The 17,228-nt window shown below is 44.2% G+C and overlaps 1 protein-coding gene across 2 annotated transcripts in view; it reads right to left on the bottom strand.

Moving 5' to 3' along the window:
• Positions 1–8,232: 8,232 nt before the first annotated feature.
• The window catches only part of Grin3a (glutamate ionotropic receptor NMDA type subunit 3A), a 199,242-nt gene continuing 190,246 nt past the window's right edge, over positions 8,233–17,228 (bottom strand). The window contains exons 7-9 of one of the 2 annotated variants that reach the window (NM_001198583.2): positions 16,052–16,216; positions 13,568–13,644; positions 8,233–9,077 (exon numbers count right to left, since the gene is read on the bottom strand). In NM_001198583.2, coding sequence (NP_001185512.1) covers positions 8,738–9,077; positions 13,568–13,644; positions 16,052–16,216 — 582 coding nt within the window. In that variant the 3' untranslated portion in view covers positions 8,233–8,737. Of the gene's footprint in view, positions 9,138–13,567; positions 13,645–16,051; positions 16,217–17,228 lie in introns of both variants that reach the window. The other variant, NM_138546.2, reaches the window with a different exon arrangement.

The raw sequence follows: 17,228 nt of genomic DNA on the forward strand, positions 1-17,228 counted from the left end.
TCTTGTGTTTGTGGTTTTCTTTGTAAAGACTATTCCAAAATTGAAATTTTAAGATGGGTGTTTGCTGTTTAGCACAGGCTGGTCTTGAATCATGACAGTTCCCCCTTTTCAGCCTTAATCGAGCTAAGATTGGGGTGGGGTGGTGGCGGGGGGGAGGGGAGGGATGTGTGCCACCATGCCCAGGGAAGTGAACTCTTTGAACAAAATTAAAATTAAGAGGCTGTCTTTTTCTTCCCTAAGATTCATTTATTATATATAAGTACACTGTAGCTGTCTTCAGACACACCAGAAGAGGGCATCAGATCTCTTTACAGATGGTTGTGAGCCACCATGTGGTTGCTGGGAATTGAACTCAGGACCTCTGGGAGAGCAGTCAGTGCTCTGAACCACTGAGCCATCTCTCCAGCCTCCGAGGCTGTCTTTGTTGACAGTATTTCGTTTTTAGTGTGAATTAAAGCAGTTTTCTGCCTTCCCAGTTGTTTTGAGTCTCTACTGAGGAGAGACTACTTAGTTCTCCTCTGTAACTCACTATGGAGGTAAGAGATTGTTCCCTGGTGGCTTTGGGTGGGACTTTTGAGTTTTATAGAAACTATCACAGCAGAAGTTTTCTCTTCCTGATAAAGGGTTTGTATCAAGTAAATCTCTTCTGGTAATGGTCAAAGGCATGTCCCCTGTCTGTCCTTAGCAGGCTTTATGATGATGAATCCTACCATTCTGTGATAGGGATTTAAGATGAAACCTAGTTGTTTGGGGTTCACTTGGTTATCAAGAGTAGCCATTGGTCTGTTGATCCTGCTGCCAAGAGTATATACTTATGTGTTTATGGACACCCTGCCATGTTGACATTAGGGCCTACTCCTAGACATGACCATTGCATTCACTGCCAGGACTTAGTCCCCTTGCTGCTGGCACCCAGAAGGTAAGCTTGAGCATAACAAGGGACCAGCTAGGCTGAGAACAGCAGGAGGTTACGACATTAGCAATTCATGTCATTTGGCCTAAAAAGCCAGCTGCCTAGTATCAGGATAGCATTAGCCTGTGTCGTGATGTAGAGAGAAGCATTCATTCTCTGGAAAGCTGGGGTAAGGGGAGGCTCTAACTGAGAAGTCCAGGTCCGGTAACAGGGTGAGTCCTCAAAGTTATTTTCAGGAAATGTTCAAAAGAAGCTATTTTCAGGAAAGGTTAAAAAATGGTGATTGATTGATCCTTCCTCCCTCCCTCCCTCCCTCCCTCCCTCCCTCCCTCCCTCCCTCCCTCCTTCCCTCCCTTCCTTCTTTCCTTCGCACTGGCCTTTCTTTGCCTACATGGGAGGTTGTGAATGGATTTCAGGAATGCACCTGGAATTTCATGTCACATTTTGTTTTGGTTTTAATTACATGACTTAACAGCTCTTCAGATCCTGAGAGGAATTTCAAAACTTGACATTCTCCTAAAGTTAGAAATAACCACACGGCATCCATAAGAAAATTACAAGGTAATATCTTTATGGGAAAGTTTCTCAATTTAAAGTAGAAAGCATTATATATTTTAGAGAAATTCTTTCCTTCTCTCTTCCCTCCCACTCCCTTACCTTCTCCCTTTTTCTTTCCCCTGCTTTTTCTTAGAAATATTTAAGTAGTATTGACCAAAATCGGGGATGCTCAAACTGAGGCATATGTCTTATATTAGGTTTATCTCTATTTACTCTCAGGGATCCCTTTCAAAGGTACTGAGCTGTCTCTGATACTAGCTATTACGTTCTTTATGGATATCGCTTGGGTACTTTGTTTTTTCTTATTATCTGTTCAGATTACTAGCTGTCCTTGTCTTTCAAGGGCAGGGGAGTGCTATACTTACAGAATAATATGCATACACCACTTAAATGATACATGATTTGATAGTGCCAAGACAATAAAGTGATTGTCTTCCAGACCTACTGGGATGGTGGTATTTATTCTTGTAAGAAGAGATAGTTTCATGCCCATTATCATTTGTTGGTTGGAATGCCTTTTTATTTTGTATTTCAAGATTTTTTTGTGGGGGTGTTTTTGTTTGTTTGCTTGCTTTTTCCCGAGGACAACCAGTTGATTGATAAACCCAAGTCTCAGTGCATCTAAGGAAATACTTTGCTGTATGTAGTATTTGAAAGAGAGTAACTCTCACAGGCTAGTATATTTGAGTTCCCGGCTGGTGGAACTGTTTGGGAAGGATTCAGAGGGGTGGCCTTAATGTAGGAGACATGTCACTGGAGGAGGGGGTGAACTTGGAAGTTTCAAAGTCCCATGGTGTTTCTAGTAAGCTCTCTGCCGTGCTTGTGGATTGAGAAGTGAGCTCTCAACTACTACTCCAGTACCATGTTTGCCTGCTGCCACTGGAACTGAGTCCCAAAGTAAATGCTTTGTTATGTAAGTTGCCTTGATCATGTTGTTTTGTCACAGCAATAGAAAACCAACTAAGTCAGCTGGTTACTATCCTTACTTTTGAGGATTTCCTCTAAATCTTGGTCCCTTCCTGACATAGCTGTTAAGGTCTTTTAACCTGTCTCAAAATTCCCAAGATTTGGATCTGGACAGGACAATGTCTTAAATCCCCAACATGTGGCAGAGGCATGCAGTACTCAGTAAAGGTGTCTGTATAATTGGGCTCCCTTCCTTCTGCCAACCGTTCAGATGTCTGTCTTACTGTACCTGTGTGTGAATTCAGTCCTTTTTTTTTTCTCTTCCAAAGTGCTTTTCTTTATACATTAACTCTTTAAATTTCAAATATTTATGACTGAAAGTTTAATTTATGGTAATAACTAAAAGAATTGTTGGAAATTTTGAAGTTAATATTTCTATAGAGACAGCCTGCAACAATTGGAGCTTCTCTTAATATAGACTAGCCTTTCTTTGAGTGACAGTGTAGACAATATTGGAGCCATAGAACCAATAGGTAAAATAATGATGTGCCTAGAGGGTTTCAGGTTACTGATGTCAGTGAAATGAGATGATTTGAAAGGTCAGCTGTGAGAACTGAAAAGGAGCCCAGACTGTTCTTTAGAGATGAGGCGGCAGGCTGTGGGCCCCTTGGGTGAGCCAGCCACTCAATTGGCATGTGACTCTCAGACGTTTACTTCTCTTTTATTCTCATTGAAAGAAAGAGGGTAGGGGAAGATGGGGGGAGGGGGGAGAGAATAGGAATGAATGAATGAATGAGAGAATGGATACTTAAGAGCTTATGATCCTTTGATGTGTATGCCCTATCAACTTAGGGATATATGCAGTGTATCAGGGTGATCTTGGTCCTGCTTTTCTCTTACTCCATAAAGCTTGTACTTAACATTTGTCATATTGAAGTATTTGAAGTCCTCTAGGTCCCTAATTGCTATGGTCTCCCCATTCTGGACCTGTGCACAATTTTCTTAAGATGTTTGTCACCTTCCAACTATGTCTCCACACTACTAGCACACACACATTTGCACCTGTGAAACACAGGAAGAGCAGGGTGTCATCTTTGCTGCTGTAGGACTTAATGTGCATTAAAAAAACTTTATGGATAAATATGTGTATAACGAGCACGTGTGTGTGTGTGTGTGTGTGTGTGTGTGTGTGTGTGTGTGTGTGTGTCTGTGCGTGAAGGTTAGAGGACTCGGGTGTCAGTTCTTGCTTTCCATCTTCTTTGAGTCTCCCCCACCCCCATCCCTTGTGTTTTAGTCTAGTTGACCTATTAGCTTCTAGAGATTTTCCTGTTTCTGCCTCCCATATTGCTATAGGAGCACTGAGTTTATACATACATGCTATTTCGCCTGCCTTTTACATGGATTCTGGAGATACGAACTCAGGTTCTCATGTGTGCATGAGGTCACTTTACCACTGAGTCATCTCCCTGGCCTTGATGTGCATTCCTTTATTAGAGTCCACACCATATTGTATTGCTAGACGTATATTTCATACTATGTTGAGTCTTATGGGTCCCTGAGATCAGAATCTCCCATTACCTTGCTATCTCCAGTAACTTGTCTTAATACTTGGACCCCCGGAATGAATGATGAAAAATGTCTTGAAGAAGTTGGCAGTTTTATTAGGTTATAGCAAGCTCATACTTTTATGAGATTTGACTTGGTTATATTTCAAAAGAATGTGTAGAGAATATGTCAGGCTAGAAGATTCATGAGGGCAAGTTTGCAAGCTACTGAAATTGCTTGAATTGTCAGAAACTGCCTGCATGGCTGTGGGGCTGCTGAGGTTTGAAGCTGTTTGTACCAGTGCTTGACAGGGCTTAGAAAGCAGAACAGGTGCAGATAGTTATTTTTGTCTGCTTGGGTAATTGGCTATGAGCCTTGCGTCTGAGTGACCAAGTGCAGTCATTTCGGCTTCCCTCTGCTCTGTAGAGCTGGTTGGTCAAGTTGAGGCTTGGGTCGGAGTAGGACAGATGAGAGATATTGGAGGAGGAGGAAGAGGCAGGCATTAAGCAAAATGCCGACAGTACTGTTTTATGGCGGTGCTCTGTGCACACTAACCTCGACTACTGTTGTTAGTTGTGGGGCCTTGGGCAGGTCATAAAGTCTCTGACATGTTTCTTCCACCTGTAATCTCTCTGACTTGTTTTTTCTATCTGTAAACTATTTGTGTTTGACTGTTGTAGACTACATCTGAAGTGTTTAGTATCACATGGCTGTAATATAATCACACGATTAAATGAGACTTCATTATATTATAATAAGTGCCCATAAGTGTTGGCTATCACAGTGTATTTATAAGTCCTGGGAAGATCAAGTTGAGAGAAAGTCCCCCAAGGCTAAGACCATACCTGCCCTGTCCACTGTTGTGGTTTAACGGTTGGTGTGTAAATGGAAACTAGGATGTTCTTGTTGAATTACTAAAGGAGTAGAATTAGGGCAGAGTTTTTTGGAGACCCAACGAAGAGGTCTTTTTCTCCCTACAATGCCTTTCTCATATAAAGATGCTCCTGCTTCCCAATGTCCAGGTTCTGCTCTCTCTCGGCATTTCTTGTGCTGCCGAGGATTAGACAGAGAAACCTGCATAAGTCACCTAAGTCTTACATCAGTGGGTCCCTGTGAGGAAGGGGCTGGGGTCTTGAAGTATTCCAATCCCCAATGAATGCCAGCAACACAAGGGAAAGTGAAGTTTCTGTCTGAACATTTATTCCACAGTCATAGAAACCGAAGATGGAAAAGACCTGAGGACATCTAGTCCATCCCCATAGTTGTACAAGAAAAGTGGCTGGAGCAAAACAGCCTGTTCACGTCATGCTCACAAGACAGCGTTTCAGTTCTTGGAGCGGAGCAGTTGCACACACACTGAAATGAAGACGCAGGGCAAATACTCTTCACAGACCTCAAGGAAATACTGAGAAGCACTTCATTTTCATAAAATGACTGGCAGCTAAACAGAAGAGAGTGAGGAATCCCTCTGCGGGGTTGTTTGGTGGCAGGAGTGGGGAGTAGGGTCGGGAGAAAGGCATAACAAAACAGTGCGGGAGGTGAAGTGGTTTTACCGTCTGGGAAAGCGGTTTCACTGAAGACTCAGTGGAATATCTGGCTTGATTTTCCAGACTCCAAAGTAGTTTCTTCTCTTCTTGATCCACACAAAGTGGTGGTCAACTCTGCCCCTAGGCTGTAACAGACCCAGCACTGAGGAGTTACCTCAATGATACAGTTGTGTTCTGAGTGGCTCCACGTACATTTCAGAGGGGTGGAAGGGAAGCAGCCATTCCTATATAGGGTTTGTGCAAATCTTATGACTAATAGGAAATCCAGACACATTACAGACCCTGACTTCTTAGGTTCGTATGGCTGCCTCCTTGGCTATCTGGCCTGTTCTAACTTATGTTTTTGTTGGAGGAACACTCTTCCTTCTGTGGCAGATACTCTGTGGAACCCTTACTTTCTTATTCAAACAAACCAACTTACCCAGTTCATGCTTTAAGTGCTTCCTGTGCCAGGCCTTGGAGAAAAGGCTTGGAGTGTGGGACGGTTTGCCATGTTCCATGTTTCCCAGTCCTAGAGCCTGGCTGGCAAATGGAGGCTTTCCTGATCCAATGAAATAGGAGCGCAGGAGGCAAAGCAGTGTCTTAGCTCATTCTAACAGCCCTGTCCCTGGAACTTCCCACTGTGAGCCTGAGGGGTGAGTAAGGGAGCTGAGGGGCCAGCAGAACAAAGGTTTGGAAGGACTCTCCCTCTCCTCGTGAAATCTTTGTACAAAACACAGCACACTGTTTCACAAATTGCAAAACACTGTTCAATTACTACCATTAAAGTTTTTTTTTTTGTTTTTTTTTGCTATTTATCATGAAACTGCTTCACAAGCAATTATGTGTTTTCTTTACCCAGGACAAGAAAGCATTTTAAGCAGTGTTGACAGCAGTAAACCTGCTTTACTCCTGCTGCTACTTGCTGCACCCTGGCCAGTTTGGTCAGGTAGTTTCTCCTAAGAGCGTGCACTGGTTCTCTGCTCTGTGGGTAGGCAGGAGACTCTGCCATCTGGTCACCACTGCTCAGAATGCCTCAGTAGAGAAGCTTTTAGATAAACCAGATGTACAAAAATCCAAACTTACAAAACAGATACCTTAAGGGATAGTTGGTTTGCATTACAAAAGGATTCTTTACAAAAGAATTCACCTCTGTGTTCCCTTAAATAGCTAATAGAGCACAGTCGAGATAGGAGTCATTGAACAAATGTCCATGGACTACGGGAGCATGGCTGTCATGTGAATTGAGGTACACTATACATCAGCCTTGGAGGCTGAACAGGTATCCAGGGATGCTTGGAGCAGAGACCCCAGGGCGTTGTTACAGATGGGTGGGATGGCTAAGGGATGGAACCCGCCACAGGCAGCTGAGGCCTGCTGGGGTGTAGGGCATGAGGATACTGCAAAGTCCTTTGTTTTCAGGGCTTCTTCCCCTTTCATTGAAATGTTTATTCTATTTTTAAAGTCCCCCGGCTCCTCTTTAATATCTGAGCTTACTTGCAGTCCCAGGTTTACCCCTCCATTTAACTCATTGTTCAAGTGTTCTGACTACAACTTAGGGCACTATCTTTATGTGGGAATCTGTGTAGCTCTTGGTGGAATGCAGACGTTGTGTCCCAAAGTGAGAGGAGTTGTGCCACTGAAGCCCCTTTTAATGATCTGAGCACTGCTTAGGACACTGTTGCACACTCATTATAGATATTACAATGACTGGAGAAGTGAGAACCTAAAAACAAGCGGCACTGACTGATCAACAAGAAGGTTTACCTCAAATGGAACTCTGGTGCAGGGTGGGGATGTGGAAACCAATCGGTAGTTGGGTGCTGAAGTAAAAGGAGAAAAAGCAACAGGATCTCTGTCCTTCTCACATGCCTCGAGGGAGCCAAATTTCCAGAGCAGTGCTTCTCTGAGAGTAACTTTAGGACTGTGGTGTGTGTCCTCAGGCATTGGCTTGAGTTAGGATTCTGAGCCCACCTCTAGGCCCTCCCAACATTACTTCTGGTTAAGAGTGTTGGCACTGTGATGGCAGCCTTAGATGATTATTTAGCCAACATTTGGGAACATAAAGGAAGTCTAGAGAGCTCATGATTCCTTTCTTCATGCCAAGCAACTGTGTGACTAGAAAGTGATACCTAAACAGAGGGGAAGCTAGACTGATTGCATTAATCTCTGAGGGCATTAAATGGAGCCAGGAGGGTAATCAGACTAGAACTGACCATAACTCATCGGAGACGAGTAAGATGGGAGATGGTAAAGCAGGGCAGACTCAAGTAGACATTTGTGGTGTCCTCTGGTTGCTTCTGGGGTTCCTCAGACTAAGAGAGGTGGCCACTGATCTGAAAACAGCCTCACCTATGGTATGCAGAACGTTTCCCTTGATATAGTGTCAGCTCACGGACCCTATTACAGGCATTAACTAGGTGGAGAGCAAAGGTTCCTGTGAAGGACAGGGCCTTGCTGCTTCTCTTTCCTTTATAGAAGGCACACACTATGGTGGAGGTGCTTAGTTCCATTAGAAGTATAGTGCAATACATTCTTTAGCCAAATTGCCTTTCTGGCCCAGGGCTTTATTTTAAAAGCACCCCGTGAATTGCCAGTGCACCATCTGCCTGTCTTCTGCTCCCACTCTGCATTCCTTTCCCGTTCATAGTGGTGCATCAACATGTTCCTACTAAAGTTTAGTCAGGATAGGCTCAGAGATCCAGAGCTGCTCAAACTCATGGTGCCAGCTTAGCCAGTCAACCTGTGATAATTCTGAGGTCCATTTTTTTTTTTAAATGTATCTGTTCTGTCCCGTTTTCCTGGCTCCTACCCTGCTCATTCAGAATGTTAGATCAGATCTAGATTGGGGAGTTGTATCAAATCTGCAACATTGGATAATTTTGTTTTGTAGTAATATTAAAAACCAACCCAGTAAGACACAGGTATGAGCGACGGCTTTTTATCTCTTGTTGAGGTGCAGAGAAAGGGCTAAAAACCAGAATTTTTTTTGTGGCACCAGGTGAAAAGGTTGAGAGGAGCCAGAGTTGTCTGGCAGCTCGCCGATCCCCTCAGACAGACTTTACTCCCGACTAACCCTAGCTTCCTACTATCGGAACGATTACTACCCTGAAGACCTGGGGGCCTTTGTGGGAAGAACTGCTGCTGCTGCTGCTGCTGCACCTTAGGCAGAGAACAGCACACTTCATTGCCAGACCCCACACCTTTGTCAAGGAATATAAAAGGGCTTTACAAAGTGTCTCAAGGGCTTCAGAGTACCAGGGGCTGAGAAAGTGGGGGGAGACACAGCCTAGGATTCACAAGTCCGATTTGTCTTTTGATACTCCTCCAGCTCTGTCTTCCTGCTTACAGCCAACTGCAGCTCCTGGCGGATCACTTGGATCTGCTTCTCCAACTCAGAGAGTTCCTGAATCACGGAGCTCCGAGTTACATTGAGGGAGTCTGCTTTCCCATTGGTGGTCAGTGAGGCAGGGAGCTCTCTTCTCCTCTGAGGGAGAGGGATGTCCTGGTGGGCCTGGGTACCCAGCTGGTTTTGTCCTTCCTCGTCATTAAAGATGTATTTTCGTTGGTTGTCATGACTCAGATTGGAAGTATTCCATACCATGAGCTGCTGGGGTCCCAGGTTGGACCTAGGAAACAGAGACAATTCAGAGTCCCCTTCTGTCTTGCAGGTCCATCTTCTCCATCTGCTATGTGAACAGCAGAGAACTAGTTACATTTGTAGAACTGAAATCACCAGGTCATGAATGGACTGCCTGCTTAGAATGTCATGGGGTTGGTAGGAGCCATGAACTGGGTTGAAGGTCTTACCAAGCCTTTGGTTGCTTTGAAACTAGAATTGGATATCTTCTGATGAAATGGGAAACGTTATATTGTCTTATGAATAATTTGAAGTGTGTGTGTGTGTGTGTGTGTGTGTGTGTGTGTGTGTGTGTGTGAGAGAGAGAGAGAGAGAGAGAGAGAGAGAGAGAGAGAGAGAGAAGCAGAGAGACACAGGGAAGGAAGGAAGGAGAGACAGAGACAGATAGACAGACAACTAAGACAGAAAGAATAGACAGGACAAACGTGTGCTGAGGCACAGCATGACATCCTGTGTTTTCCTCTATTACCTTCTGTTTTACTGCTTTAGACAGGAGCCACAAAGTCACCTTTTGGCTAGCCAGTAAGCTCTCAGGATCTGCCTTAGCCCATTCCCCAAGGCTGGAGTCACAGGCACATATAGTCAGGTTGGGCTTTAACTTGGGTGCTCAGGATTCAGCTCAGTTCTCATGCTTAGTTCTCAGACCAAGCACACCTGCTGAGCCATCTTTTCTACACCTAGGTGCATTTTTATACCTTACCTATATAGGCCGTGGTTAGAAAGCAGTGCTGCCTAGAGACATCCTATGACTAAAGATTAAGCCCTAGTAAGAGTGAGAGATCTTTGTTCGGAGATAGTGCTTAAGCACTGGTTGGTTGGTTGGTTGGTTGATTGTTGGTTGATTGGTTGGTTATAGGTTGATAATACTTTATGGCTGACTTTAAGTCTTTCTGGACTATACTGGGCTTCAGGGGAGAATAAAGACATTAACAAAGGTTTTAGCAAAGTGTTTCTCATTAGAGGCGAGTATGTAGGTTGAGAATGACCAGTCAAGTTTGATGCTTGCAAACAGAGCATCTTTGCTTCTTGCTGAGGTGATAATGACTAGAAATAGATTTACAGTTCCTTTAGGCTTTCATATACCACTTGCCACTATCATGGAGACTACGGGAGGGAGGGAGCAGGGCAAATTTCTAAATACACCTTGACAACTGGATGCAATGAGAAGTTTCTCACTGTGAGAACAGCTTAATCTAAGCAGTGTGACTGCTGATTCCTTCTACCCTGGAGGAGAAGCAGGAGGAAGAGGAGGAAGATTATGACCACTTTTGCAGTTTACCACATGGTGCAGCACAGTAGGAAACCCCTATTAAGTCCCTGTGTTTTGTTCCCATAAAATGGAATCAGCTTTATTTCTGGACTCCTAATTGCCCGAGAGTGGAAGTGGGAACCCTGGAGTGGGAAAGACAAGGGGAGGGGAAATGAATAACAAAACACAAAGACTTAGAATGATCCTATGTTGCTTTGCCCAGAAGTGGATTGCCAAGGTCATCTAAGTCTTTATTCCTTTTTAATCCATGGCCTCTTTCCTTGGTCTGTGAGGTCTAGCTTCACAACATTGTTTGAGACAAGGTGTCATTCTCCAGCAGAGGCAATTCTTTTGTTTTTGTCTCCCAAGTGCTGGGATTTACAGTCAAGAGCCACCACCCTTGGCTTTGGTCTCTATTTATTTTGGGCACTAGGAAGACTGAGAAGTCCCAGGCCTAAGTTTTTAAGGACCCCACACATTGTCATTCTCAAATCTCTGCAGGTACTGTGCAAGCCCTTGTTGACCTATTGATGGGTGGCAGACCTGGAGAAAGTCTACAGGGTTCTAGCAGAGGACAGTTGATCAGGCTGCTCTTAGCTGCTTTCCCCTTTCCCCAACCTGGTTACAGATATATGCAGGAGTCGAGCTGAGCCGATCCATAGATCAGTAAGCAATTCATTTCTGTTATTAAGTATTTGGGTGACTTCTCACAGAGCAAAAGCTGACTGAAACCTATCCAGGGCATTAACACAAACACACTCCAAACCCCCTGGTCAGTCCACACAGTTGCTCTTGTTGAAATCTCATAGATGTAGAGGGTGCCAGAGTTCACTTTAATTATGTCATGGTCTGGGGGAAATACTACACTGATTCTACCCATAGCTGCTTCCCAGACCTTAGAATTAGAGGTAATGTGGTCAGAAGCTTTTTAGCCTCTCACTTTTCACACTGAGTAAATCAAGAATTTCATGTAAAAACTCTCTTGAAATATTCATTCATGTGCATTAAATGAGTGTTAGATATACATTAAAGTTGCCTTGGTCCCACGGCCTAGAATTTCTCCAAGGCACCAATCTCACGTTCATCCTCTATTCATCTCTCCCTCCAAATTTATTCAGTAAATGTAGAGGACAGAGGAGGATGACGTGTCATAATGGTATGGACACTTGCATTTTATTCTTAGAAGAGAGAAAGGCAGCAAACCTGACTGTACTGCTGTAGAACGATTGACAGTAGGACAGTAAGAGAGTCGTCTGCCCATTTTACTAGACGACAGGTACCGTAAGTAATCCTATACCTAGAGATTCACAGGCAGTCTGGTTACCCAAATCTTGGAGCATCTATGTGGAAATCTAACAGAATAGTAAGCAGAAGCTGGGCTTCCTTGTAACACACTGTGCTAGCATCTCTGTGCTCTGGTAATCGATGTGTGACTTTGAGCTACCTGTGAATACAAGGTGGTTGGTGCTGGAGCAGTTGAGGCATCTAATTAGAAGAAACGGGTATTTCATCACAAAATGAGCTGAACAGGCTTCCCTGGAACAGTTACGTAAGATGGGAGTGACTTCCAACAGGGCATTTGGGAGGTTTGCGGGCTGGGTTGCAGGGAGATTGTCACAGGAAACAACCATTCACAATAGTTTTCATCATTTATAGCCCCAGTGCTAGAGTCCAGTCTCCAGAGCATAGCCAGTTTATCAGAATCATCCCCATTGTTTTCTAAGATCTCTAGTCACAGAGCACTCCCAGCAGCCCCTCTCAGTCTACGGTGTCCCATGTGCTGTCACAAGTCTGTTAGTGACGGGTCGAGGATTAATTGGGTCACAGTGATAAAGACATTCTGTCTTAGCTCCTTGTCAGAGTTTCCGGAAGGGGATCTGCAGGAAGAGTGGCTAAGTCGAGTGAAGAGACACATTCGGCTTTCAGCACAGGTGAAGTAGGTATATAAGAGTCCCATTAAAGGGTCAGGGTCACTGGGATTCTTGTTTCTATCCCTGGAAAAAATGTTCTGTAATTTAAAGACAATATTTCACAGCTATGTTGTCTTTTTTCCCTCTGATTAAAGAATTATAGAAAAATTTCTCTAGCGTAACAGAACGGCTGTGACCTGACTAGTCTATAGTTTGTCACTAGCAGACTTGCACTGTGACAAGGGGATACCATACTGACAGCCAGGTGACAAGTCATTCTGTGACTGGAAAAAGGACCCATAAGAGAGTATAAATGATTCTGACAAGCTAGATGTAATCCAGAAAGAAGGGACTAGAGCAGCCACAGAGGAGATAAAAGCGAGACAAGAATCCTGTTGGATACCATTTCCCTTCTGTTAGGAATGAGAGGTGTTAGTGTCAGATTTTAAAACTACCCAGAAATTCTGGCTTTGAGTTGAAGATGTGCCACCAATTCTCAGAGTCAATGCCCCATCTCTGAGGTCTCTGGGCCTGAGAGAGACCCAGGAGAGCAGTCTGGGTGAAGCTGCAGCAGAGGCCAACAGACCCAAAGTGCTTCTGACAACTTCAGTCACTTTGGATGAGAACAGAGCCATCCACAGGCTGGCTGCAGTGAAGGTGTGGACCTTTGAAGCACTTAATTCTTCCTAGGGAGCTGTGAGTTGGACTGACAGTACATCTCTCTAGCATGCTTCACATATTCTTAGGAGTGCCAGAGACGTGGAGAATTGAAATACGCCTAGAAGGCAATTTCAGGTTAAAATGGATTGCCTGCTGGGCCCACCACTGAAGGGTCGTGTGCACTGGGTACATGATACTTGCTAGTACTTATTAGGCATTTTCTTTACTCTCAGGTCTTTTAGTTGACTATCTCATTTATGACTTATAACAACTCTAAGGAGTGGATAGTGTTTTTCCCATTTCACAGATGAGGAGCCTGAGGCCCAGATGTTAAGTAACACATACTGTTAAATGTTAGAGTCAGTATGGGCCCCAGGTGCCAGGCTCTGCAGCCCATACCTATGTTCTGTTTTGCTTGTGTTCCATTTCAGTGTGCACATATGTGTGTGTGTGTGTATATATACACACAGATATTTTTATTTTCTGTTTTACTTCATTGTAACTGAAAAATCCATGTATTTGTATTGACTTTGTCTATCAACAGATGGCTCAAATTTGGTCAGAATACTTATTTAGAGGTAAGTTCCATTTTGAATAGGGGTGGTTGCACCAGTCTAAACTTCTATTTTAGCAAGGGCAAAGACACGTTTGACTTCTTACCTCTTCTCCACACGTTTTGTCTTGGAACGTGGCTGCTTTTCTTCTACGAATGACGTGTTTAATGCTCTGTGAAACCTCTGGTAGGAAGAACAGATTTGTAGAGATCATTTGAGCTGTATGTTTCAGAGGACAAAACAGTGCTTGGGATGTCACAGATTATTTAGTAGTTACAAACTTTGGTTTCTTTAACAGAAATTTCTGGCATGCGTGAAATTAGGTCAACATTCAGTCACACATTGGTACATTCAGTCACACTGGGTACATGATACTTGCTAGTACTTATTAGGCATTATAGCTACTTCTAGAAGGATGAATGCTTTGGGTGGTGAAATGGTATCCTATAGAAAGAAGTGACAACCAACACCTCCTGTGTGGTACAAAGCCTTGTACAGTGGTCGGAGTTCAGACCAAAGCAACCAAAACAAGGAAGAAAAGCAGGTTTCTTGAGAATTTAATTAATTTAGCTTAGAACAGAGAATATCACTTGTCTGCAGATTTCAAGGAAAGAAAGGACTCCTTCAGAAGGTATAAGGAACAGCATTCAACTGAGAAAACCAATTATCTGCCTAGAAAACAACAGAAGCAAAAAACAAAACAAACAACGAAAACACAGCAAGGAAACGAGTAAGAGAACGGGTGAACGCCAAAAGCAGAAACATATCCACCTTCAAGAGGTGAGGCAAGTCATGGAGTATCAGAAGGCAGAAGGAACCCCACACTGGGGAGGGGGTGGGTCATCCATTTTACATCGTCAGATGAAACCATGCAATTTGCTAAAGTCCTTCCTTCCTGACACACTCTCTGGTTGTACCATGGATGTCCACATTGGGCTCCCACAAAGGGCAGAGATGATTTTGCAGACAAATGGAGGAAACTAGAAAATATCATCCTGAGTGTGGTAACCCAGCCCCAAAAGAACATGCATGGTATGTACTCATTGATAAGTGGATATTAGCCAAAAAGTTCAGAATACCCAGGACATAAGCCACAGACCCAAAGAAGTTAAACAAGAAGGGAGGCCCAAGTGAAGATTCTTCAATCCCACTTAGAAGGGGGGAACAAAATGATTATGGGAGGCAGAAGGAAGGATGGACCTGGGTGGGAGACGGGAGAGGGGATAGGGGTATAGGATCTTGTATGGGTGGGAAACAGGAGAGAAACCCAGAGGGCCAGGAGAATGAATGGAAATATGCAGTTGCTGGGGCTGGAGGGATAGGGGAAAATCCCTAGGAAATCCCAGAGATCTAGGACGAGGAGTCAATGTGGGTGACTGTAGTGCCCAATAATGTGGATATGGAACCTGAAGAGACCACCTCCAGTAGCCACACAGGACTCCCAGTAGACGGATGGGGACACCAACCCACTCATAAAACTTTTGTCCCAAGGTTGGTGCTGTCTAAAAAGAAAATTAGGGACAAAGATAGAGCAGAGACTGAAGGAGTGGCCAACCAGTGACTGCCCAACTTGAGAGCCATCCATAGACAGGCACCAGTCCCTCACACTGTTAATTATGCTACGCTGTGCTTACAGACAGCAGCCTAGCATAGCAGCCCTCGGAGAGCTGCTACCCAGCAGCTGACTGGGACAGATTAGATGCCTACAGACAAACATTGGACAGAGGCTGAGGACCTCTCTGGAAGAGTTAGGAGAAGGATTGGAGGAACAGAATTGGATGGCAGCCCCATAAGAAGACCAACAGAGTCAACTAATGTGGACCCCAGGGAGCTCCCAGAGACTGAGCCACCAGCCAAAATGGGCTGGTCTGAGGCCCCCAGCACATATGTAGCAGAGGACTGCCTTAGTGGGAAAGGATGTGCCAAATCCTGCAGAGACATGATGCTCCAGGATGGGGTGATACTTGGGAGGGGGGGCCTACCCTCTCAGAGCCAAAGAGGATGGGGGAAGGAACTCTGCAAGGGTGAACTAGGAGGGGAGGACAGCATTTGGGATGTAAATAAAAAATGGTTAATAATAAAAAAGATGTGTCCAAATGATCTGTGTCAACGGTTTTAATCATTTCTGTAAGTTAGGTTTAGATGTCTATTTTACAAAAGAAAACCTTGCATCTCCGAGACATAGCTTCAGGCAAGTAGGCCTCAGAACTCCTGGCAGAGAAACAAAGACCAGGGGAACAGGACCACCTAAAAGCAAATGGGAACTACTTGAGACTCTTACTGGCTTTCACTTTGACATAGAAAAATCTCTGGGGAACAGAATTGTCACATTATCTCTTTAGATGATTTTTTTTTATCATGTGAAACTGGGTTCAAAATAGTTATATTGTATCTTCTATGGGCAGCTGTAGTGTTCCAGGAAAGGAAGGGACACTATGAGTCCTCAGTTTATGGGAGATGTGGAATAAAGGGAGTTCCAGCTCTGAGTGCTTGACCACTCCTCTTTGATCTCTTGCCATTTTCTGGTTGACTAACTTCCTCGAGAATTCTTAAGTATGGGGACTCCGGCCCAAAGCCCCACAGAACTCACCTGACTCGTGTGCAGCCAGTACTGCAGCTTGGATTTGTTTTTGATGCGTGGTAACAGCAGTCTGTGCACTATGTGTTCACCAATGGTGGTCAGGATGGAGAGACCAAATCCTATGCACAACAGCACGAAGAGTCCAGAGAAGTGCTTGATGCCCATTTGCAAAGTCTGCAAGACAGGAGAGGCCTTGAGTGCCATCGTGGCCCATGCTCTTTCGCTCTTTTAATTCACTGCGTAGTCCTTAGCGGACCCTTCCTCCCTGGGTGGATTCCACTATACTCCGCCCCCACCCTGCCCCACCCCACGAAGGACACACCCAGTGTGCTGAGCACAGCCTTGGCGTGCTGCTTCCGCATGGATCTCACCCGGTGTCATCCCTCTGAGCCTGGGCTATGTAAGAGGAATGAAGATGGTAACTGTTGGCTGTGTGAAATAGTTGAGTAGCTGCGAAAGAACCTCTTTCAGGAGCAGAGGAGGAATCAATTTAAGGAGAAAAGACCATGAGCTGAATAATCACGGAAGCTAGACCTTGCAGGGAATGTCAGGATCCTTTAGTTAAAGGACTTAATAGCTGTTAGCTATTGAAATATACCAGTGACATACAGAAAGCTGGACTAGGCCCCAGAATGAGGCAGCTGTGGAGAGGGAAAGTCTGCTGGCTTTTTGTGAGCGGTTTTACAGCTTTGGGGTCAAGTTCTTGTATGACACAGTGATAAGCCTTTGCATGGTGTCATCATTAATAATTAGTGCTCAAAATGTTATTGCTACAGATACAGTGAGAGCCACTTTTGGATTTCAACATTCGAATCGTCAAACATTCAGCAAAATAATTTCTTTTAATCAGGGACTGTCAAGATGAGGAAAAACATAACTCACACTGGGTCACCTTGCCAATAAACACACACACACACACACACTTCCTGTATTCTGGTATAAAACAAAATCTCGGTTCTTTCGTATTATCCCAATAGCTAGTAAATTGTCATGGGCTTACACATCTCTTCATTAAATTTTTTTATACCTACACATTATCAGGCTAACAGAAAGGTTTTATTTTATTTTGTGTATGTGGGTCTTCTGCCTGCACATATGTCAGTACATACATGCAAATGTCCACAGTCAGCGGAAGAGGGTGTTGGACCCCTGGAATGGAATTAAAGAGAGCTGTTAACTTCCACAT

This window comes from Rattus norvegicus, chromosome 5 (assembly GCF_021556685.1).
Source record: "Rattus norvegicus strain SHRSP/BbbUtx chromosome 5, alternate assembly SHRSP_T2T, whole genome shotgun sequence".
NCBI classification, from domain to species: domain Eukaryota; kingdom Metazoa; phylum Chordata; class Mammalia; order Rodentia; family Muridae; genus Rattus; species Rattus norvegicus.